Here is a 21,533-nt window from a genome sequence, read left to right as displayed (position 1 = left end):
AAATCTCGGCTCCGACTCTTTGACGTCTTCGCACTGATTGATCTGATAATCAGACGTGGCTTTGACGTGCGTAGCTGTATCATTCACAGCAGCTACATAATAATTTTTTCTCTCAGCCTCGTCGCCGTAACCGTTCCTCATAGATTCAAAGCATCTCTTCTTACTTTTGTCTGGGACCCCATAGGTCCAGCTTTTCAAAGCCCCCACGTCGTGGTGCACGGGCTTATGCCAGGTATACTATGCGATATATCGGAAAGTCCACATTTACTTCTTCACAATGGAAGGCTACGAACATATAGAGCTCCGATCCAAGCAAACAGGAGAATGGCTTCACCAGGATAAAGTGCGTGCCGTAGCACGCTATGACGACTTTGTCACAATCGACTGGATGGACGACGAATTGGAGGAACATAGAGAAAGACTAGCACGAAAGAGACCTGTAACTTCGTGGAAACAACAGATTGTGCAAAACGCTCGAACGTGGCTTGTGCTTATGGCAATGGGAATTATCATTGGCTTCATCGCGCTGTGTCTTAATGTTATAACAGCCTGGCTAGCACTGATGAGACTAGGCTACTGCTCACTGAACTACTATCTAAGTCAGGGCTTCTGCTGCTGGGACCAAGAGGAAGAATGTGATAACTGGAAGCCATGGCTGAGATTTGGGTTTCTACGATACTTGGCTTACATCTTTTGGCTGATAGTGTTTCTGGGCATAGGCGCTTTTATTGTAAGACGCTTCGCTCCCGCAGCAGCTGGGTCTGGTATTTCTGAGATCAAGTGTATCGTGTCAGGCTTTGTCATGAAGGGATTCTTGGGCTGGTGGACTTTGGCCATCAAGGGCTTGGGCTTGCCCTTGGCAATTGCACTGGGTCTTTCCCTAGGGAAAGAGGGCCCTTCTGTCCACTATGCTGTTTGTGTGGGTAACTGCATTGCAAAGCTTTTCAAGAAATACCGCCAGTCGGCCTCAAAATCGCGTGAATTTTTGACAGCTACGTCTGCGGCTGGCGTTGCTGTCGCTTTTGGATCTCCCATGGGCGGTGTGCTTTTTGCTATGGAGGAAATCGCCTCTGTGTTCCAACTTCTGACGCTTTGGAAGTCTTACGTTTGCGCCCTTATCGCCGTTGCAACATTGTCCACACTCAATCCGTTCCGCACGGGTCAATTGGTCCTCTTTGAGGTCTCCTACCATAACACATGGCACTGGTTCGACCTACCGTTCTATGCTCTTTTGGGTGCGTTCGGTGGTGTTTACGGTGTCATTGTCTCTAAACTCAACAAGAGGGTAGCTGGCTTCCGTAAGAAATACTTGGTGCCATATGCCATCCACGAGGCCGTCACTCTTGCAATCATAAGTGCGGCTTTCTGCTACTTCAACCAGTTCTTGAAATTGGACATGACAGAGGTCATGCAAACCCTTTTCAATGACTGCTCCACAGATTCGCTGCATGCATTGTGCAAGCCTGACTCGGGCAAAACCACGCTTTTCCTTTCCTTGATAATTGCAACTTTGGGCAGATCCATCTTGACAATCGTCACATATGGCTGCAAAGTTCCCGCTGGTATTTTCGTACCTTCAATGGCTGCTGGTGCTACTTTTGGTAGAGCCATCGGTATCGTTGTCGAGAAAATATATCGAGCTCATCCCGACTCCTCCATGTTCGGAACATGTGTTCCGGATCAGACATGCGTCATTCCAGGAACATACGCTTTCATTGGCGCTGGCGCCGCTTTGAGTGGTATTACACATCTTACTGTGACTGTGGCTATTATCATGTTTGAGCTCACTGGAGCTGTTCGCTACATTATTCCTACCATGGTTGCAGTGACAGTCACTAAATTGATCAATGACAGATTTGGTCAAGGCGGTATCGCAGACCAGATGATTGTTTTCAATGGCCTTCCTTATATTGATCCAAAGGAGGAGTTCAGGTTTGATGCAACGGTTGCTGAAGCCATGTCCACTGTCACGGTCATATTTACTGCCGACAGGGATTACTCAATTGCTCAAATTCAAAGTATACTAGAGAAAACCCCTTATAGAGGGTACCCAGTTGTCATGTCCGAAGAGGCACCGGAAATTCTTGGCTACGTGACAAGATCCGATTTGGACCATGTTGTGAGAACTCACGGCAATGAGAATGAGTGCTATTTCAAATCATCACCCACTCCTGAATCATCTGGCGTTGATATGGCTGGAATCATCAATCCCGCCCCATTCGTCGTCAGCATCGACTGTACACTAGAATATCTCATGGATATCTTCGTTCGTCTTGGACCTCGTCACGTTCTTGTCCAAAAAGACGGACTTTTGGTTGGTTCCATTACACGGAAAGATATTCTCAGATATGAGCACACCACTCATGAATTGCATAACCCTACTACCTACGATAATCTTGATGCTGTGGTTTGGAGCAGATTTGAAATGCTTGGGGCCTATTTTAGCTCTGCGGCATCTCGTGCCGGTTTCCAGAGGGTACCTAATATAGACTGATTCATCAGTTCTTCCACTTGCCGTGATCCTTATAACTCTGGTACAAGTTCTTAAAATAGACCTTGCCCAGCAGGTCAAGGAGTTGGTTGACGAGTTGCAACTCGACCTTTGACAAAAGCCCAAAGACACTGTAGATACCGGGCATTAATGCGTCCGTGACAGAGCTCTTCAACGGCGCAGACACTTGCATATGCACATAATTAATCAACAAAACGTGTGCCTGTTTTCTGATGGCTCTTTTGTAGATGGCTGACTGAGAAGTGAGAGAGTCATTCTCCTTGGTGGATCTTTGGATTGGAGGCTCACTGAGGGTTACCAAAATTCTCCCGAACACAGTAGCATCTTCATTTGTCACTTCCTTTCTAGTAAGGCGTTTCATTGCCTCCACGAGGATCGCCACGAGAAGATGGTAACGTGAAGTGAGTCTGAAACGATGAAACAACACAATGTATGATACAAGACTGATGGCTGCTATGAAGACAGTCGAACTGTCACGATGCTGGCTTTTCTTGAATACGATTCCGACAGTAGCCAAAATAAGCTCAACAGAATACTGAGAGACAATCCAGACATGATCCGAAAGCATCACGGTCAATGCAGAAAGAAATCCAATGATGGTCTGCTCTTCTTCTATGTCTTCTATGCGCAGACTGATAACCAGGATTGTGGAAACAAACAACTTGGAGTGTTCCTTTTGGTGAGTCTTGTCAAGGTGATGAGCAAGTGTAGAAAGTAATCTCACCGTTGGGTCCAAATATGATGGATTAGCATCTTCACAAGATGCGAGTAAATGCAAGTATAATTCGTAAAAGTCTTCTTGAGACAATGTCTTGAAGAATGCTGAAAGGCTATCCATAAGCACAGGGGTGTCCAATTGTAGAGCTAAGTATAAGCTGCAAAGGAAAAGAGCGCCGTGGAGATCGCTGGTTGATGTTTTAGTAGCGAGAACAAAAAGGCTTGATTTCGTTTGTGTACTCAAGTCTTTTTTGCCTGCTGCTTTAAGCAATGCTTTCAACAGTGCTCTAACTTTGTCGGAAAGTGGTGATGGGAGGTTTGCAAGAACGTTGATCTCTTCATCGGAAATTTCTTTGTTCTTGGTGACAAAAGTCACATAAGCGTCACAAAGCTCCTCAAGAGATGCTTGGAAGCTCGGGTCCCTGGATCTTTTGCCATTGAGCACAACCTGAGAAAGTCTAATATCAGCCGCAGCAGGTTTCTTCTTCAATGCCTTGAGTAAATGCTTAAGTGCATTGTTGACGAAGTCAGCAGATGCAGAGTCTTTGAAACGAGTTATGTGACCATTCCAAATGAGCTGTGAGATCTGCGTTGTAAGTTCAGAATTGTCGGATGCAGTGAACTTCTTAAAAAGATCAAGGTCTTTCTCAAGAATCGAGGACCCGTTCGCGTCCTTAAAGACATGCCTGAGAATAAGCTTTGCCTCATCATCTTTCAAAGCATCCTTGCATAGCTTGTCAGTAAAGGAGGAGAAGAACTTTCTGTAGATCGTCGAAGGCATCATGCAAAAAAGATTTTTTGTGTATGGAAACTTTGGATTCTTGGTAATAAATGAAGCAAGTGATGTCAAAAATCCGGGAAGTTCATAGATGAGAGTTGCCTCGGTAGTGAAGAAGTTCAAAAACTGCTCGCTGGAGCCCTCAGCTAACTTCTGTAGAAGTGCTGTGTTGATGCTATCGAACAGGTCCGTGAGAACAAGCCATCTCATTGCGTAAGCAAAAGCTTCATTGGTACTGAGCTTCTTGACGAACTTCTCTATCTTCTTTTCCTTCAAAGCTCCCACATCCCCTTTCAACTCAGCAACTCTGAATGTCAAGAAGAAGTCATACTTCGTAGATGGTCCATCTGGAATGACCTTCTTCAATATATCATCTGTCTTGATCTCATCACCGTATATGCATAAAAGGTAGTAGACCACCTCAGACCAGCCCTTCTGGAGGTACGATTCATCAGAAAAGACCTTAAAAGAAGCTTCTTGCTTGGAGACGGAGCATCGAAGGAGACCCCTTGAAAGAAGCACAAGTTTCTCCTTCTCACTGCTTTTCAATGCCTCCAGAATCAAGGTTGCAATCTGATTGCCTGAAAGCTCGTCACACTTGGAAGCCAAATGGTCCAAAACATCATCTGAGGACCATGCTGAGTTTGCTTCCAATGCACGGGGATACACTTCTCCAATGAACTTGTCGAAATCTCTGGCAAGTATATATCCCTGGGCCAAACTGGATGCAACTATATTGATGTCCTCTGCACTAAGGCTCTCACTTGCTTTTATAATATCATCTGTCTTCTTTTGAGCTAGTTCAGGGCTCAAGGAGATAATGTGTCCAACAAGTCCCCATCTTATTGGCTGTCTTGTCATCTCTGTAGTGTACAATTGCTCAAAGAAGTCTGTGGAAAGCGCCCTGTTAACTTTAGCCAAGAAGTGAAGAAGTTTTTCCGACAATTGGCTGAATTTCTCGTTCTTGGTGATGCTGACAAAAACACTCTCACACGAGGCAATGTCTGTGGCAGCCAAATTGCGAATTACCTCGTGGAAGAGATACTCCACAGCAGCGTCTGTGAGACTCTCATAAGCTGTGACATCGTCCATGTGGGAGCAAAGCGTTTTGGCGGACTCAACTTCAAAAAGGAATGTTCTGTTCTGCTGTGCAAGAAGCTCCACCGTTGGTTTGAGCGATACATCCACATCTGAAGATAGGAAATTAAGAAGGTGTGGGAGCACGTTGGCGAAGTATCTTGCCGTACTTTTTTTAGTTGGTTTGTAGTTTGAAGATTGTCTAGGAAGCTCAAAAAGCTGGATCACCACGGGTGTCCAATTGTTCACTCTCTCATTAGTATGCTTCTCTAGCCATTCAGCATAGGCACCTAGAAGCCCGGTAACAGTGTATTCGTCTGCTTCAATGTAGCCAGATACAAGAAATTCACCAACACAGGAGAACATTGCATCCAAGGCATCGGCATCAGCTTGTTCTATAACACTGGTCATGATGGGTACCAACTTGACTCTGCGGAAGCTTTGACTTCTTGCATCGAGATCCAACGGCAGCTGGCCCATAAGATGCCAAACAGTGCTCCATAGCTTCCAGAGCAGTGGCTCGAGCTTCCATGATTTGAAGTCTTTCCCTGTGAACTCGTTCATTCGATCGCATATTAGGTCAAACACAAAGTGGTGTTTGTTGAGGAGAAAGACGTCAAGAGAGCCGCTCAAAAGAGCATCTGCCGTAGTGACAGCCTCCTGAGGCAGAATGCCCTTCGACCTGAGGTACTTGGTGGTGCCCTCAGCGGTCTTTAGTTCAACCATGTAGATGATACTACTGTGATGCGATGCGCTATATTTTTCGCGATGGAGATGAGATTACAGAATACCTACATCGACAGTGAAATATGGTGAATACTGTTGTTTATTAGGATAAAGAAGGTCCAGTGTGACTAAATCGGCAATAGCTTATTGGCTACCAACCGGAGAAGCCGTTAAGACCATGGCCTTCCAGTCAGCTCTACACCTTGATACCCCAGATGCTATTATACAATCTAAATTAACAAAGTCTCGATCTTGTCCTTGATACCGTAGATCTGGTTCTTGATCGAGGAGGCGTCGTTGGAGGTGACAGAGGCAGCGATGACGGCTCTGGAAACACCACAAGCTCTGCCCAAGGCAGTCTTGGATGGCACGAAAACGTAAGGCACGTTCTTGTCCTCACACAACAAAGGCAAGTGCAACAAGATCTCAATTGGCTCGGTGTCAGCAGCCATGATGATGAACTCAGAGATACCTCTGTTCAAGGTCTTGGTGGCCTCGTTAGCACCCTTCTTGAGCTGTCTCAAGTTCTGGGACTGGGAGACGACGTCCAAGATCTGCTGGGTCAAGGCCGAGTCGGCCAAAGGGAAGGCTTTAGGGTTAGACATTGTTGATTAGGCTCCTTGCAAAATAGCTCACCGATAGAGAGAAGAAAAAAAAAGCTCTGTGCGAGATGAGGTTGGTGTGTGGAGTGTGTGCAGGAAAAGCAGTAGTGGCCTTAGAGGGATGGGCTGAAATGGGGTGTGGTGGATGGTTTTGGGACGTGGATTGTCGGCCAATGTAAAAAAAAAAAATGGACTTTTGATTTTAGGTGGAGATTTGTTTTGCCCCTTGTAGGTATCAGTTGTTTTTATTCTTCAATGGCTGCGAAATCAGGTGTTTCCTATAAAACAGCCCATCCAGGTGGTCCCAATAATATCATTTCCCTTTAGTGGAGCATTAGTAGCAGTATCCAAACAGACTCAAAGCTTAGTCACCATATAGTTATCTTTGTTGCTCGACTGTTAGCTATTCATGTATTCTTATGAAACGAGACGACTTCAACATACGCCTTCTCATCTAATGCCTACTCCTGTTATAGGGAAGTATATCCGACTACGAGCTAAATTCATCATAGGTCTGTTCTTGAAAGAAGAATAAGTATTATGTGTTGATCGTTTGTACTATCAGTTTATGCTATCCAGTAACAGTATATACTGTGCCTAATTTCGCAGCCATTTCCTAGCCACACGTAATCAACGCAAACCTCATATCAATTCACAAAATTTCAGCCAATTATTAAAAGCCAGACCAAAATACCATCAAATTGATAGAGTCTTTTCCACTTTCTAAGCACCAAAATCTTTCAAAGCCTGTCCAACCATGTGTGCTGCTGAAACCTACACCACCCAAACTACCACCCTTTCCACCACCCCACTACCCCAACTTCAAAATCCAACCCATCCCCAAAAACCAACTCCGGCAAATATCACTACAAATACACAAATCCCTCAAAACCCACCTGGATCACACAAATCTCCATCCAGCCTGTGGTTAACTGAGACGTGCGTAATCTCAAGCACATGGGCCTGCACAGCACAGCACACCGCTCACGGACCCCGAGAAAAAATTACGTCTCTTGTTAGCCACCTGTAATCTATCGGTTGACTTGTCGCTACAATTCACCTCATCCATCTGTGCCACTAACTCAGAATAATGTCCGACTTGTGGTATGTACATTGAAGGCATTTTCAGATCCCCCAGGGCAGCCACGTTGGCCAATTCGTGGGATCGCTTATCGTCACCGCAATCTTGATACTAACAATTATAGCCCAGTCTACGCTCCATTCTTTGGTGCCATCGGCTCCACTGCCGCCATTGTGTTCACCTGTTTCGGTGCTGCTTACGGTACCGCTAAGTCTGGTGTTGGTGTGTGTGCCACCTGTGTCTTGAGACCTGACTTGTTGTTCAAGAACATTGTGCCTGTCATTTTGGCTGGTATCATTGCCATTTACGGTTTGGTCGTGGCCGTCTTGTTGACCGACGGCTTGTCCCAGAAGATGGCCTTGTACTCGGGCTTCATCCAGTTGGGTGCCGGTTTGTCCGTTGGTTTGGCTGGTTTGGCTGCTGGTTTTGCCATTGGTATCGTCGGTGACGCGGGTGTCAGAGGTACCGCCCAGCAGCCCAGATTGTTCGTCGGTATGCTTTTGATTTTGATTTTCGCCGAAGTCTTGGGTTTGTACGGCTTGATCGTCGCCTTGTTGTTGAACTCTAGAGCCAGTCAGGACGTCACCTGTTAAGACTCCTCCAAAATAGGATCATCTCCTTCATCAACTGTCATTGACCGTCATATTTACATTCTGTTTCTTTTTCATTTCTATCCCACCTTGTAGGCGAGGCAATGATCGGTTTCCCTATACATTATCGAAATAGATGAAATATCTACTGCTTGATGTAGACCCTGCCAATTGTCACTGCGATGTCGTTGCGGAGGCGCTTAACCAATGCCTTTACAGTCTCAGGTATTGTCTGGCCCTTTGCTTGTAACACCTTTCTCCAGTCGTGCTCGCTAGGTACTTCATCGGCACTTTCCACCGCAAATGCATACAACTTCGAAATCTCCTCCGATTCCTCTTTCACCAGCATCTCAAACGAGTCCAAAAGCTCAATCATCACTATAAGATCTGGTAGCGTGAGCTGTGGCAGGGAAAACAACGGAAGGAGCTGTGCAAATAGAAGTGGCACAAACTTTTTGGGCATGTACTTGAATCTGATCAAGTGGAATATACGAGATATGTTCTTCTTGAAAGAACGCTCGTCATCAATGGCATTAAGATATTCCACCAACACAGCATATGGAGCAATGCACTGGCGAATGACTGGATGGACCTCAAACGATGGGTCCACTTGACGAGCAATAATATTATTTAAAAGGTCGTCCTCAGCAGGAAGGCAGTTCAAGAGAGCATCCTGGAAAAGAAGCTCCCATACAATGTAATGAATTCTCTCCATGGCCAGCGAAGATTCCTTTGAAGTGGAGGTTTCGTCATAACAGTTGACAAACATATTAAGGGCCTCATATAAATGGCCATCTTCCATCGACATCTTACCTTGTTGCAAATAGAGCTTTTTGGCGACCTCTGGAAGATTAAGTTTAGCGCACACAGTGAGAGCCCACTCCATGTCGTCGTTCGTATAACATTTGTAATGCGGCAAGAATTCGGCAACGATCTTGCGGTTTTTTAAATTAAAGTCAGCCGTCGGCGTAATCACTGGGTGGAGGAAAAGACCAATACCCACGTTAGCAAGTGGGTGCACTTCAAAACACTCAAATGCGTGCCTTGTGAGAAGATAGTCCGAAATGTACTTTTTGTTAATGTCGCTATCGTTGATAAAAGACTCTTTGTAAGCGGCATTGTAGTAAGGAAAGAAAAGGCTTTTGAGCTCATAAAGCTTACTGACGTAGGCAGCAGTGGCAGGATCATACTTGTCGAGATCTGTGACCACAAGAAGGGCTTTTCCCAGAGCAACATGTGTGATGGCTTCTTCGAGATCGCTCTGGTCGGCACTGTTCTTCTCACTCATCGCAATCTCAAAGTAGTCCTGGTAGACACTGTTATCGTCACGAACTTGGAAGAGAGCAAGAGCTGCATAAAGTTCGTACCACTTCTCTGTGAAACCCGCCAAGGTCTTGGGTAGACCAGTGATGGCTCTGAGCAACTCATGTATCTGTCTGGCGATCACCAAATGCTTCTCGTCTTCAATGCCTTGTTTGAAATTCTTGAAGTTGTCTCTCAATTCGCAAGCAGTTCGCTTCCACTCTGGAAACTGTCCCTTCAAAGACATGGACGTGTAGCTGTCAACTAAGACATGGAAGTCAGCGATGATTGTGTACAATGGCGAGTCCTCTCCCAATTGCTGGTACTTTGAGGAGTCTATCGATTGAGCAGCGTGGCTAAACATACCACGTGTGAGTAGAGTGCCCAAGTAGGTGGTCCAAAATTCGGGATGCAAGTATGGCTCTGGGGTGTTGTAGACAACTTCATCGACAAAGCTATCTTCAGGCTTTGGGTGGTACTCATTGACCCATTTCACAAGAAGCTCGGGTTTTTGGCGTTCTTGGAGAGGAAATTCGTTAGCCTGAATGAATTCAAGCAAGAACTGGAGATCCAAGTATGCATCCAAGTCCTCATCCTGCAAGTCATCTTTCACAGAGTCTAGAAAACGACTGTAGCTTTCCACAATTTTTGTAAATGCGTTGTTGATGCGGTTTGTTTTCTCCTCTTTCTTTGCGTTCTTGGAGATCTCTCTCAGAGAAGTCACGACACCCAATGGCTCGGTTTCCAGAGAATCCTCAGGAAGTATCTGAACATCGTGGCTGGTCAAGTCTTCGACAACCTTAAACAACGAGGAGATATAGTCAAAATGAGCCTTTTGAAACGCATCAGGGGGTGCCAATGTTTTTTTGTATCGCTTGAGATCGAATTGGAACTTCAAGTCCTCATCCAGATGAAGCCATTCTGATAAAGTGGGATACTCTTTTTCTTTGGGCGTTTCTGGAGAGTCTGACGAACCCAACGACTCTGTATGCGTAGACGACGTATCGTCTGGAATATCTAGCATTTCTATGTCATCGAAATTCATTGTGTATAGGCTAACTTCAATTATCAACAGAGACTTCCAACATATGTTTTTCGGGTGCGAACTGCAGATGAGAGATGTATTGCCATGCTTCTTAGCAAGGCATCTATATATAATCTAAAACTTCCGCAATCTCTCGAGTCTGTGAGTCAGAGTAATTTTCTTTTCTCTTGAGCCCTTTGTCGGATGCATTGCACCACGCGTCGAGCAAAGCAAGCTCTTTTCTTTGATGTCCATCAGATTCGACATAATCCTGGATGGTGTTGGCAAAATAGACCCGTGTTGCATCAGCGCCTGTAACCAAAGAAGCGAATGGAGGCACGGAAGTGATTTTTGACCTCCCCACATCATGCAAATCTTCAGGGACTGGTCCCAAATTGCTCGTCAATCTGTATATACCTCCATTCAAAGTTCCCACGAGCACGGAACCGTCTTCCTCGACATACTTCAATGTGTTGATTTGTGAATACACCTGAAAAACGTTTCCGTTTATGTGTACACGGCCCAGGCTGTCGCCAAAAACGACCGAGGACTCCTGATTCGAATCAGTTGGTAAAGCACAAATAGCAGTGATCCTGGAATCATCGTCACTTTGCTCTTTTAACTCAAAATTGCTTGAAGTCTTCTCATATAGTCCTCTGAAAGAATCCAAGATGAATATTCTCTCAGGCTCACATGCTATGTCAGTAACATGTTGAAGCACACAGTTCCTGCCGATGGAATCCACTGCCCTCAACTCTAGGACTTCATTATTGTTTGTAAAGCTAAGCAGGACAAAGTCCTCGCCGGCGGCATGAAGGCATTCTCGATAAGGATCATAACGTACGACACTGAAGGAGACCAGCTCCATATCTTTCAAAATCAGATGAACATTGGGAACCTCTCTAATTTTATCACCTTCAATTTTGAAGAGAGGAAAACGACTCATGGAATTGGTTCCCGTCTGAAGTGCCACAAATGATAATGGTGCTATTCCGTGAAGTTCATTTGGAGGCACATAACAGATGTCGCTGAATTGCAGGGAGGTGTTGGAAAAGGTGTGCAATAAACGCATGGTTCTGCCATCAAGAAGATTGAGTGTAGCCACCCTTGATTGGCCCTTAGTGGGCCTGATGTCTGTTTTTATGCAAACAAGATAATGTGTGCGAGGAATGCTGATCACCTTGGTCCACAACTTGTCAGAGAAGTGAGCATCGATGATATCTTTCTTATCTTCATGAGAGACAGTAACAAATGTTCTATCCTCAAGGTATACTCCAACCAAGGCATGGGACTTCAGTAGAACGACACATTCTCTAATCGCCTTAGGAGAATAGAAGAAATCACAGAGATTGAGAAAGTTTCCTCTTTTCGGCACCAATCCCAACACCTTATGTGTATCGTAAAGAACCACCATACTCCCGTCCGAGCCCATAGCCGTAGGCCCTGGTCCTTTACAGTTCCATACTGACGAAGCAATCACGGCATCGTGCTCTAGTAAGTATTGATGAACATTGCCCCCGTTATCGAGAGCGACAACGACCAATTCTTCCTTAGCATTGAAACAGACTTTGGCATCTCTTAGCCCTTCATTTTTGTCTCCGCTCCTTAAGGACAACTTACTGGAAACTTTGGAGCCATTAAAGCGGAAATACTCGATTTGACCGTCGGTGTATCCCACCAAAGAAGCAGGGGATCCTTCATAAAAAATTGCATCAAAAGCAGTGATAGAGTTTTCTGAGAATTGCAAGTCACACGTTTCTCTAGAACTTCCACTCTCACACACGATGTGATTATCAGAAACATAAAGATGCATGCCATTCGACAACAACTTGGAATACTTGATAGAACTTGTGTCGCTAGCTTTGACAATAAAGTCTTTTGATTGAAGTTTGTGCTGCCCAGTGAATGTTCCAGAGAGGACAGCACTGACAACATTAGCTTGCGGGAATTGAAGGTTGGTCTTCACGAAGGTCCCGCGATATTTCTGAAGTCCGTTGGAAATCGTGTAGATCTCCTCAATTTTCAGATTCACTTTGATGCCAATCACGATCTTCGAATCCGATGAAGGATTGGTGGGCAGTAGCAGAACTACCTCGGCGAAGGGATCGTCTAATCGAAGTGTCGATAATTGCGTCGCTTTCCAAGAGTTATAAGAAATCTTCCTTAGCTCCCACTGTGGAACCCTCCTTGACATACAAAGATGTCAGGCAGGTACCTCAACGTATTGGCATGGAAACTGTACGCAAGATCAATCACCGGAGGCGAAGAAGGCATAAATGACAAAATCAGAATATGTGGTTCTGTAGGCATTATTTTGAAAAGAATGGAGCGGGAGTATTTTGATGCAGCGAAGAAGACATTATTTTCGACATGGCACATGGACTGAGCGATGGTGCTTTTTCCAATGTCATGTATGCTGAATGCCTCTATGGATACAGCAGAGGCTGTGAAGGCCGAGCGAATGTATGCAACGGCGGTGAGTCCCGTGTCTGTGGATAGTAAGTATCTTTCCAGATCTATTTTGCTATAAGAAGTCCACAACGAGGTGAGATATGGAAGCAGCTTGATATCGATGGTAATGACGTTTCTGGCATTGCTAACAGAGGTGCCTCTCTGATCTTCAAAGGAGTCCGCTAGATGCGTTGTCTGATTTGGAGCTGGGAATAAATAGATGCGGTAATTGCTCAAGACCATGACTCCACCGTATGTCATGGGCACCACAAGAGAGGGAGCTTCGACAAATGCCTGGAATTGGCTAGTGATGTTCACCGACAAGTTCTTATCTAGTTCGAGGTACTTGAGCGAGTACGAAAGATCAAAGCTGGTGTACAACACAGCGAACCTTGTATCTGAGTTCTCTAGTGTCACGGCCTGTTTGATCTGAGCACATCCCAACGAGGATACCTTGACCTCGGGGCGCTTCGTCTTCTCATTGTAAATCACATATGTTCTTCCATTTGTCGAGAGTCTTGCAATTGCCACCTTACGGTTGACACTGAACGACATCAAGAAGTTCTGTGGAGAGCTTCCGAAGTCTTCACAAGGCATAAGAAACCTCTTGTCCAGTGTGACATCGTAGACAGTATTGTTGGCAATCGCAATCAAGCTATCTCCCTGGCTGCCTCTTACTTTCGCCATGGAGGTTATGGGCTGCTCGAAGTAGGTCTTACTTCTCTCCTTCAAGAACCCTGTGTGGTCTGGCTCAAACGTGTAGAATTGAATATAGTTGCCCCTTGCAACCGCTATTATTCTTTGATTCTGTGAATCTGAGTATGAGGCGCAGAACCCGCTGCCCTCAGGGCATTGAACCACATGTAGAAGACGAGCCATGTTGCGGTTAAAGCTTCGCGACTGTTGATATCAGTCCGATGGAGGACTAGTGAGTGGGGGATGAATTGCGATTTATGGGTCAATCAGGCGCCATTTTGATGAATAAGGGAAAACGTTGAAAGAGCTGATTTTGAGTGGATGTATCGAATTCTTCGATTTGACAGAAATGTATTCAGCTCGTTGAGGTTCTGGGGTTGTGGTTCTTCATAGTTTACCATGGTCAGTTAACTATTTCATGTCGGCAATGCTCCAAAGAAGAATGGAATGGTCTATTTTGTTAATTACTGATAAATTTTGAGCTGAATGTGGTCCGAAGAGCTTCGTGATGGAGGTGTCTTACATGACACTGCCACACAGTGCGATTTGCAACCATTGACGTACTGATGACATACCGCCATTCACAGGGCTGATGAACTCAGCAACTAAAACTCAAAAAATCTCAAAGTCCAAATCAGCTTAGCAGCATGTTATAGCAGTATCATTTCAAAAGTTTCTTAATTGTTGTGGGGCCTTCTGGCCAGACTGGTGCATGACATTGGGTTGACAACAGCAGCACCGACTACGACTTACCAGAGTTTGCACGCCTAGAACATCACCCAACTTCTAGAAATGGTCACCACATAAAAATAAACAAAAACCGAAGGCTATTTTTTCCGAGTTGGGCGCCCGAACCTTATTGAAGGCTTGGTTCCTTCGCGACTCGATCACCAGCAGCCACCGTTCCTATTAAGGAAAGACGACAACACCAGGGGCCACTATCTCAGAGTATAGAAGCGAAGCAATGGAGACGAAGAGAACGAAAGTTTTTCTATTCATTTGTCAAAATCACCCAAAACCCCCGATCAAATGTTGCCTTATCTCTACATCGCCTGGCTATAATTAGCCCACCTTTCGCAGCCAATCTTCTCCCTTGATACCCAGGTAGCCCCAAACCTTGCCTTACAAAAGTAAACCCCATATAACAACTTATAAGTGGTTCACCTTCTCAACTCCTATTACGCCTGCCCCTCTGACGTCGCCAATCTCTTTCTCACCATATCACCACCAAGAACCCCCTCGGCCTTATCTATCGCACCGACTGGAATCTGCAACGCCAAACCACCGAATCACAAAACACATTTTCCAGAACCCTGGCCGGATTGGGTCCGCCCTCACTTCCTCTACAGAAACTGCAAAATCTCCTCACTGTCCAACAATTGCAACCCAGGGTCAATTGTGACCGCTATTTCTTGGGTGCCCAGAACAGGGCATGCGCCACGAATGGCTGCGAACGGGTTTCGGTCGAACCCTGGGATTAGGCCGATAAGTGAGACAATTAAAAAAATGAAAAGCATAGCGTTTTTCAGATTTCTCCGAACTTGCCGAATCGCCGAATTCCCTTGTTCCAGCTTTTCCAGTTCCAGCAAGGAAGCACTGTAAGCAACCAGATCTCTAGACGCAAGGTCGCCAAATGGGTGCGAAAGCGCCTACCGAAGTTTCCAGGGGTACGGCCAGAAACCACCCGAAAGGCGACTTTTGTATTTTTGGAAAATAAAATCCGTGCATTGAAAAGCGCAGATTTCAAAAATGTAATTTATTTTTTCATACCACCACTGCTCAACTCAAACACTCTGCCTCCTGCTCAGCCGCCAGCAACCTACTGTGCAGAGCACCCGTTTGTGCCATAGCCATTACGAGCTTTCCATCTGGGCTCATGTAAACCAGTCAATTTTCTTCCTACCCTGCTAGCAATCTTTTTTTTTCTACCCGCTTTGTCAGATCTGGCTTTCAGATCTTTGTTCGGTCCATATATCGCTGCCTTAATATCCCTAGCATTCGCCTGATCAACAGGTCCCCTTGCACTGTGGCATGCCTAGTATGAACCAGGCGTCTACTCAGCCGCCAAAAACATCGTCATCATGGAAGATCTTGGATATTCTCAAGATCTCGTCGTCGCCAAAACAGCAGGTCAGTCCGTCCAACACAGCCTTGGATCTTAAGGCCCAGGCTGACAAGTCCAAGAACGTCTGTAAATGCTCCTGCTGTGGATCGGTGCTTACTTTCCCCGAGGACGCTCAAAAGTTCAGCTGTCCTCATTGCCATACAACCAACCTTTTGCATCTCGATTTGACAGTCGAGCCTCCAGTGCATCTTGTCTCTTTGAAGTACGTCAAGATGCTCGTTGATCAGGCATTGGAGAGACCCATTGAGAACAGCAGAGACCTCCACGATCGCTTGAAGCCTGTGCTGGACTACCTTCTTCAGGCTTTCGGGTCCATGGCATGCATTAATCAGTCTTTCAGGCTCAAGAAGCAGAGAAGACCGCACTACTCTACAGCCAATTTGAACTACGAGGAGATCAGGCAGGTCTTTGAGCTCCTTGCATCGCTTCCTTCCAGAAGACCTTTGTATTATGCGCTTTCAGGAGCCTGCAGTTGCCTCAAAAGGCTTCCACTCCACTTGAGCGACGATCCTCGCCATCTTCTGTGGGTGATGGTGCTTTTCGAAATCCCTTTCTTGTCCAAGGCTCTCACCAACAACGATAAGAGGTGCCAACACCGCATAGGATCTATGGTGGAGGTTCCAGAGATTCAGGCGCTCTGCTACGAGATCCTCAAGCGTGTGCTAGGCATTATTGCCCAGGCAGAAACAACATTGGCTGGAAACTACGTGGCTTCGTGGTTTCTGAAGCGCTCTCACGACAAATTCCTTGCCAAGGTGGAGCTCATAAACTTGTACATTACTTTCCACTTGAAGAAGTACTTTTATTTCGCCAACAATCCCCAATTGGCTCGAAGAAGCAGCCTGAGTGGCCATCACAGAAGCGTCCTGGGCGGCATCCCAGAAACAGATCATAGAAGAAAGAACCTGGGACTGCCTGATGCTCCAGTATCTCCCACTGATAATACCCATCTTGTCAAACCAACACCCAAAGTTTCCAGAAGCAGGAGCGTACCCCAGGCACACGACGAGGAGTTCTTCCAGTACTCTTATCTTAAGGACGAAGTAGAGGGTATGGACTCTTTGTTCCCACCGGTGAACCCTCAATTGATGGCAAATCCTTCGAGTCCAAGGAGCAAGGGCTCGAAAAAGAAGAAGTCGGATATGAAGGTTCGGGTACATCAGTATTCGCTGAACTATCATTTGCGGACGGCTTCAGGTGCATTGAGTATTCTCATGAAGGCCAACTACATCAGGTACGGCGAGAACAAGGTACCAGTGCACACCTTCTACAACTCCTTGGTGGACTATGTGAACATTAAATTGGACTTTGATGCCTGGCTGAGCAAGAGAAAGCTGAGTAGCAGTGAAAACAATGCAGAGCCGGCTCTTCAAACTGTCATTGACTACATTCACGGCACCAACCATGCTCCTTTCAGCGAGACAGCAGGCACCACATTCTACTTCTGCCAGTATCCTTTCCTCATTTCTCTAGGTGGAAAGATCGCCATCCTTGAGTACGAGGCCAGAAGACAGATGGAGAGGAAGGCTGAAGAGGCATTCATCAACTCTCTTGACCGCCGTATCACTTTGGACGTCTACTTTAGAGTAAAAGTCCGTCGTGAGCGCATCGTCCAGGACTCTCTTCGCTGCATCCAGCTTAATCCGAATAACTTGAAGAAGAGTTTGCGTGTTCAGTTCATCAATGAGCCCGGCGTGGATGCTGGTGGACTTAAGAAGGAGTGGTTCTTGCTTCTCACAAGAGCACTTTTCAGCCCCAATGCTGGTATGTTGAGCTACGTCGAAGACTCCAACCTTCTTTGGTTCAATGTGGTGCCAGTGGACAATTTTGAGATGTACTACCTTTTTGGTGCTATCCTTGGCCTTGCCATTTACAACTCAACTATCCTCGACTTGAAGTTTCCAATCGCCATGTACAAGATCCTTTTGGGTTTGCCCATAGGTTTGGCAGACTACCAGGAGATTTTCCCTATGTCTGCTCGAAACTTGTTCAGATTGAGAGAGTACAGTGCCGAGGAGATTGAAGCGCTCGACTTGACTTTCGAGGTGTGCTATTCCGATCTCTTCGGCAACAAATTCACCAAGGAGCTCATTCCTGGTGGCTCCAATGTCAATGTCGATAAGGACAATCGTGAGCTATACATCGACAAGTACGCACGTTTCTTCCTCTGGGATGGAATGAACAAGCAGCTCTGTGCTTTCAAGGGCGGCTTTTCCAACGTGGTGGACGGCAACGCCTTTTCGTTGTTTCTGCCCGAGGAAATCCAGCTTCTTTTGTGCGGAAGCGACGAGAGCAAGTTCGATGTCGATGTGCTTCAATCAGTTACAAACTACAGCGGCTGGCCCAGCAAGCAGGAAGCAGTTGATTCCGCCACGGTCAAGTGGTTTTGGGAGTACGTCAGCGAGCTCACATACAAGCAACAAAAGAAGTTGCTTCTTTTCATCACGGGCTCAGATCGAGTACCAGCCACGGGAATTCAGAACCTCACGCTCAAGATCAGTCGTCTCCGGACACCCGGAGGAGACAGCGAAAGGCTCCCCGTGGCACACACATGTTTTAACGAATTAGCATTATATGACTACAACAGCAAGAGCAAATTGGCCGATAAGCTCGGAAAGGCGGTGAACATGTCAGCAGGGTTTGGCATTAAATAGAAGGAATGGATGCGAGGAATGGCTGCGAGAAATGGCTGCGAAAAGTAGTGCAGTAATGCAAGACATGCGAGAGGCTGCACCGTTGAAAAGTGGCACGTGACACACCAGCAACAGTGGAAAGCAACAGATTCTTTAAAAAACAGGTGATCCCCTTTTAGCTTGCTCTTCCTTTATGCTGAATATTTCAATAACTTTACTATGAGTTCAGTATTGGCACTGAGGCATGTCTTGGAAGAGACTGTACCCGGGGTTACCCGGCTTGCATCCAGCCAATGAATGAGTTGCGAATTAAGCGCGAAAAAGTAACCTACTACAGACTCAAGCAAAATCTCAACTCACCATCTATTCCACACAATGCTTGCTTACAGAACTTTGAGAAGCGGCTTGGGCTTGAAAGGTGCCGCCAGGACATTGACCTCCCTGGCCTCCGCCCTCACTCCATACAAGCAGCCCGACTTCTCCTCATACCTTAACGAGAGATCTGAGCTGAAGAACAAGAACTTCACCTACTTCATGGTCGGCTCTATGGGTTTGTTGTCTGCTGCTGGTGCTAAATCCACTGTCGAGGCTTTCCTTTCATCCATGTCTGCTTCTGCCGATGTGTTGGCCATGGCCAAGGTTGAGGTTAAGCTTGGTGCCATTCCAGAAGGTAACAACGTTATTGTCAAGTGGCAAGGTAAGCCTGTGTTCATCAGACACAGAACCGCCGATGAGATTTCCGAGGCTGAGTCCGTGGACGTGTCGTCTTTGAGAGACCCCGAGAGCGACGATGTCCGTGTCAAGAAGCCCGAGTGGTTGATCATGTTGGGTATCTGTACCCACTTGGGATGTGTGCCTATTGGTGAGGCCGGTGACTTCGGTGGCTGGTTCTGCCCATGCCACGGTTCCCACTACGATATCTCTGGTAGAATCAGAAGAGGCCCTGCGCCTTTGAACTTGGAGATTCCTCAGTACGAGTTCTCCGACGACTCCACCTTGGTCATCGGATAAGCATACCACCAGGCCCTCCGGGTTGTATAATAATTCCTGTCGCTACGCGGCCGGGCTGGAGCTGGACCTCTTCATTCCCGCTTCGGCCTTCTAGAAAATACATATTGCATTGATTATGGCTCTGCTGTAGCTAGTTCATCAGGCACTTGCTGCCAGATGTGATCGAGATTGCTTTCTCGAATATCATCCAAGGTAAAACTCTCCAACTCCAGAAACTTCTCTTCCGGAATACTCGCCTCGGCTCGCCGGAGCAGCTCCACAAACGCCTTGCCAAGTTCAGCAGGAAGGTTGTCTGGATTGTAGTCGCTCACTACCGAAAGCCTGAAAAATACCGTCCAGTGCAAACGGGCACTTTTTGGAAGAATTCTTCCTTGACCTAAGTTGGGTGCAAATCGTGAGGACCACCGGCCTCGTTCGTCTGGTAGCCTGGTGCTGAAAGGTATGAGCTCCACGATCCACCAGCCTATGGTGTTGAGAAGGGAAGAATTGCCTCGTCCGTTGAAACGATCGAGATTCCCCTCGAAGGTATTGATATTCTTCTCGCTCGGTAGAATTGGTTTCTTGAACGAAAGGCGGTCATGATGGTACAGCAAGATGGAGTCGTTCGGCTTGTTAGTCTCCCAGTATGCTCGCACACTATTCTGGTCAAGCTTGAGGCCATACTTGCATGCTTCTGCAACCATCCAACGAAAGGGGACCTCTGAAAGTCGCTTTCCATGTTCATCAAATCCCGCACTAGCACCAAGATCGCCATGGGAACCCGGAAACCACACTTCCAATATGTTATCTGAGCATTCCACAGGTATCTGTCCAGAGCGTGATTGCAACCACCCAAGGAGCCTGCCCCATACTGTGGGTCGGGCACTGCCACACTCTCCTACCTCATTTTCAAAAGAAAGATGCTTGAACCGGGCACGGCGTTCATCAATGCTCTGTGCATGGCGCACATGGTCCACAATAGCAGTGCAAATAGTGAACGGGAACATGCGGTCTGTTAGAATGCCAACCAGGTTCACCGTATCCCAAACACCCAAAAAGTGAATTCTTATATCCCTGCCAAACATACGTTGGAGCTGGAGCAGAAACAGCGAGTTAGGATCACGTTTAGGCCTTCCAGCCTTCTCCCACTCACGATACACCTTCCAGGCCATAGGTACCAACTCCTCCAGGCCAGGATGAAACAACCCAAAACACTCCAAAAAGCCAGTGAGCACCCTTGCAGCGTAGCCGCCTCGAGAAAACCCGAAAATGTACGTTTGGGCACCTGGCTCCCAGAACCGCATGAGAAAGAGGTAGGCTGCCTGGACATGAGAGTCGAAGGAAAGCGCAAAAGCAGCATCTACCGTGTTTTTCGCCAGATCAAGATGATGATGGAAGGCACCTCGGGACTCGATATCGGGAACAGCTCCGCCAAACGTGGTCCCTATACCTGGCTGGTAGTAGCAGATCTGGCTGGACTTGTCCAACATCGAGAAAAGCTTGATCACATTGGACGGCGGCGGAATACCAAACCCCTCGGAAGTGCCCTCAAAACATAGCACCAAGTTCTTGACCATGGAGAGCAGAGAAGTGTGTTTTGAAATGGCTGCAAAATGATGGCTGCGAAATCGCACCTTTAGAACACCCCGCTCACGTTGCCTTTGTTTTAGCCTCCCAACCTAAAATGGGTGCTTGTCGTCACTTGACGCGAGGTACCCCCTTGATGACCCTTCTATGGCTTCAGAAGCGTGATATGCTGGTGGAGCCAGCGGCACGTATATATGTGTCATAGGTGGTTTTGTTGGGTACATCAATGGATCCTGAATTGGCTTCTCAGGAGGTGGAGGTGGGGGTGGATACTGAAGTGTCTGGAGCTCCTCGTATTTCCTTCTCTTGACACAACAACAGCAAAAAGCCTCTCCGAAGCTGAGGCTGTATCTACAACCTCTGACGCAAGCAAAGAACAAGCCAATGGCCAATAATAAAGCGATAGTGATGCCCACGGATGCTGTGATCTTGCACGTTTTGTTTTCCATGCAAGTATGCCAGCTTCTGAATGAACGGGCTGTCTCGGTTCCGTCATGGTACTCTTCTCTGGACACCAAGTATGCGATTTCTGATGTGTACATGCTCAAACTCGCTGATATCATTTCCACAGTGATATCGAAGCCGCTTTATAACAGACATCCCATTTCTATTTTTGACACTGATAATGCGTGTTCTGCGGAG

At 46.6% G+C, this 21,533-nt stretch overlaps 10 protein-coding genes across 10 annotated transcripts; 4 read left to right on the top strand and 6 right to left on the bottom strand. All coding sequences in view use genetic code 12, as the record gives it.

Annotated features, from left to right (window-relative positions):
• Positions 1-277: 277 nt before the first annotated feature.
• CXQ87_004249 (uncharacterized protein) lies at positions 278-2,494 on the top strand (the record flags this gene model as incomplete). Its single annotated transcript, XM_025482695.1, has 1 exon — positions 278-2,494. The coding sequence occupies one exon, from the start codon at positions 278-280 to the stop codon at positions 2,492-2,494; it is 2,217 nt and encodes a 738-aa protein (XP_025337313.1).
• A 29-nt stretch (positions 2,495-2,523) lies between these two features.
• Positions 2,524-5,810, bottom strand: CXQ87_004248 (uncharacterized protein; the record flags this gene model as incomplete). The annotated part of the gene is made up of 2 exons (XM_025482694.1): positions 2,524-2,529; positions 2,556-5,810. The coding sequence occupies 2 exons, from the start codon at positions 5,808-5,810 to the stop codon at positions 2,524-2,526; spliced, it is 3,261 nt and encodes a 1,086-aa protein (XP_025337312.1).
• Positions 5,811-6,040: 230 nt separating this feature from the next.
• Positions 6,041-6,415, bottom strand: CXQ87_004247 (RNA binding protein; the record flags this gene model as incomplete). Its single annotated transcript, XM_025482693.1, has 1 exon — positions 6,041-6,415. One exon carries the CDS (start codon positions 6,413-6,415, stop codon positions 6,041-6,043), a length of 375 nt encoding a protein of 124 aa, XP_025337311.1.
• Positions 6,416-7,502: 1,087 nt separating this feature from the next.
• Positions 7,503-8,086, top strand: CUP5 (H(+)-transporting V0 sector ATPase subunit c; the record flags this gene model as incomplete). Its single annotated transcript, XM_025482692.1, has 2 exons — positions 7,503-7,516; positions 7,618-8,086. The coding sequence occupies 2 exons, from the start codon at positions 7,503-7,505 to the stop codon at positions 8,084-8,086; spliced, it is 483 nt and encodes a 160-aa protein (XP_025337310.1).
• A 142-nt stretch (positions 8,087-8,228) lies between these two features.
• On the bottom strand, positions 8,229-10,430 carry NUP85 (Nup85p; the record flags this gene model as incomplete). Its single annotated transcript, XM_025482691.1, has 1 exon — positions 8,229-10,430. The coding sequence occupies one exon, from the start codon at positions 10,428-10,430 to the stop codon at positions 8,229-8,231; it is 2,202 nt and encodes a 733-aa protein (XP_025337309.1).
• Positions 10,431-10,533: 103 nt separating this feature from the next.
• Positions 10,534-13,739, bottom strand: CXQ87_004244 (uncharacterized protein; the record flags this gene model as incomplete). Its single annotated transcript, XM_025482690.1, has 2 exons — positions 10,534-12,582; positions 12,606-13,739. The coding sequence occupies 2 exons, from the start codon at positions 13,737-13,739 to the stop codon at positions 10,534-10,536; spliced, it is 3,183 nt and encodes a 1,060-aa protein (XP_025337308.1).
• Positions 13,740-15,596: 1,857 nt separating this feature from the next.
• Positions 15,597-18,335, top strand: CXQ87_004243 (putative E3 ubiquitin-protein ligase; the record flags this gene model as incomplete). The annotated part of the gene is made up of 1 exon (XM_025482689.1): positions 15,597-18,335. One exon carries the CDS (start codon positions 15,597-15,599, stop codon positions 18,333-18,335), a length of 2,739 nt encoding a protein of 912 aa, XP_025337307.1.
• A 354-nt stretch (positions 18,336-18,689) lies between these two features.
• On the top strand, positions 18,690-19,325 carry RIP1 (ubiquinol--cytochrome-c reductase catalytic subunit; the record flags this gene model as incomplete). The annotated part of the gene is made up of 1 exon (XM_025482688.1): positions 18,690-19,325. One exon carries the CDS (start codon positions 18,690-18,692, stop codon positions 19,323-19,325), a length of 636 nt encoding a protein of 211 aa, XP_025337306.1.
• Positions 19,326-19,438: 113 nt separating this feature from the next.
• On the bottom strand, positions 19,439-20,881 carry CXQ87_004241 (uncharacterized protein; the record flags this gene model as incomplete). Its single annotated transcript, XM_025482687.1, has 1 exon — positions 19,439-20,881. The coding sequence occupies one exon, from the start codon at positions 20,879-20,881 to the stop codon at positions 19,439-19,441; it is 1,443 nt and encodes a 480-aa protein (XP_025337305.1).
• A 102-nt stretch (positions 20,882-20,983) lies between these two features.
• On the bottom strand, positions 20,984-21,433 carry CXQ87_004240 (uncharacterized protein; the record flags this gene model as incomplete). Its single annotated transcript, XM_025482686.1, has 1 exon — positions 20,984-21,433. The coding sequence occupies one exon, from the start codon at positions 21,431-21,433 to the stop codon at positions 20,984-20,986; it is 450 nt and encodes a 149-aa protein (XP_025337304.1).
• Between the last annotated feature and the right edge of the window lie 100 nt (positions 21,434-21,533).

Source organism: Candidozyma duobushaemuli (genome assembly GCF_002926085.2).
Source record: "Candidozyma duobushaemuli strain B09383 chromosome Unknown D_B09383, whole genome shotgun sequence".
In the NCBI taxonomy this organism is placed as follows: domain Eukaryota; kingdom Fungi; phylum Ascomycota; class Pichiomycetes; order Serinales; family Metschnikowiaceae; genus Candidozyma; species Candidozyma duobushaemuli.
The sequence above is the reverse complement of the archived record's forward strand: the minus strand, read 5'-3'. Positions and strand labels throughout refer to the sequence as shown.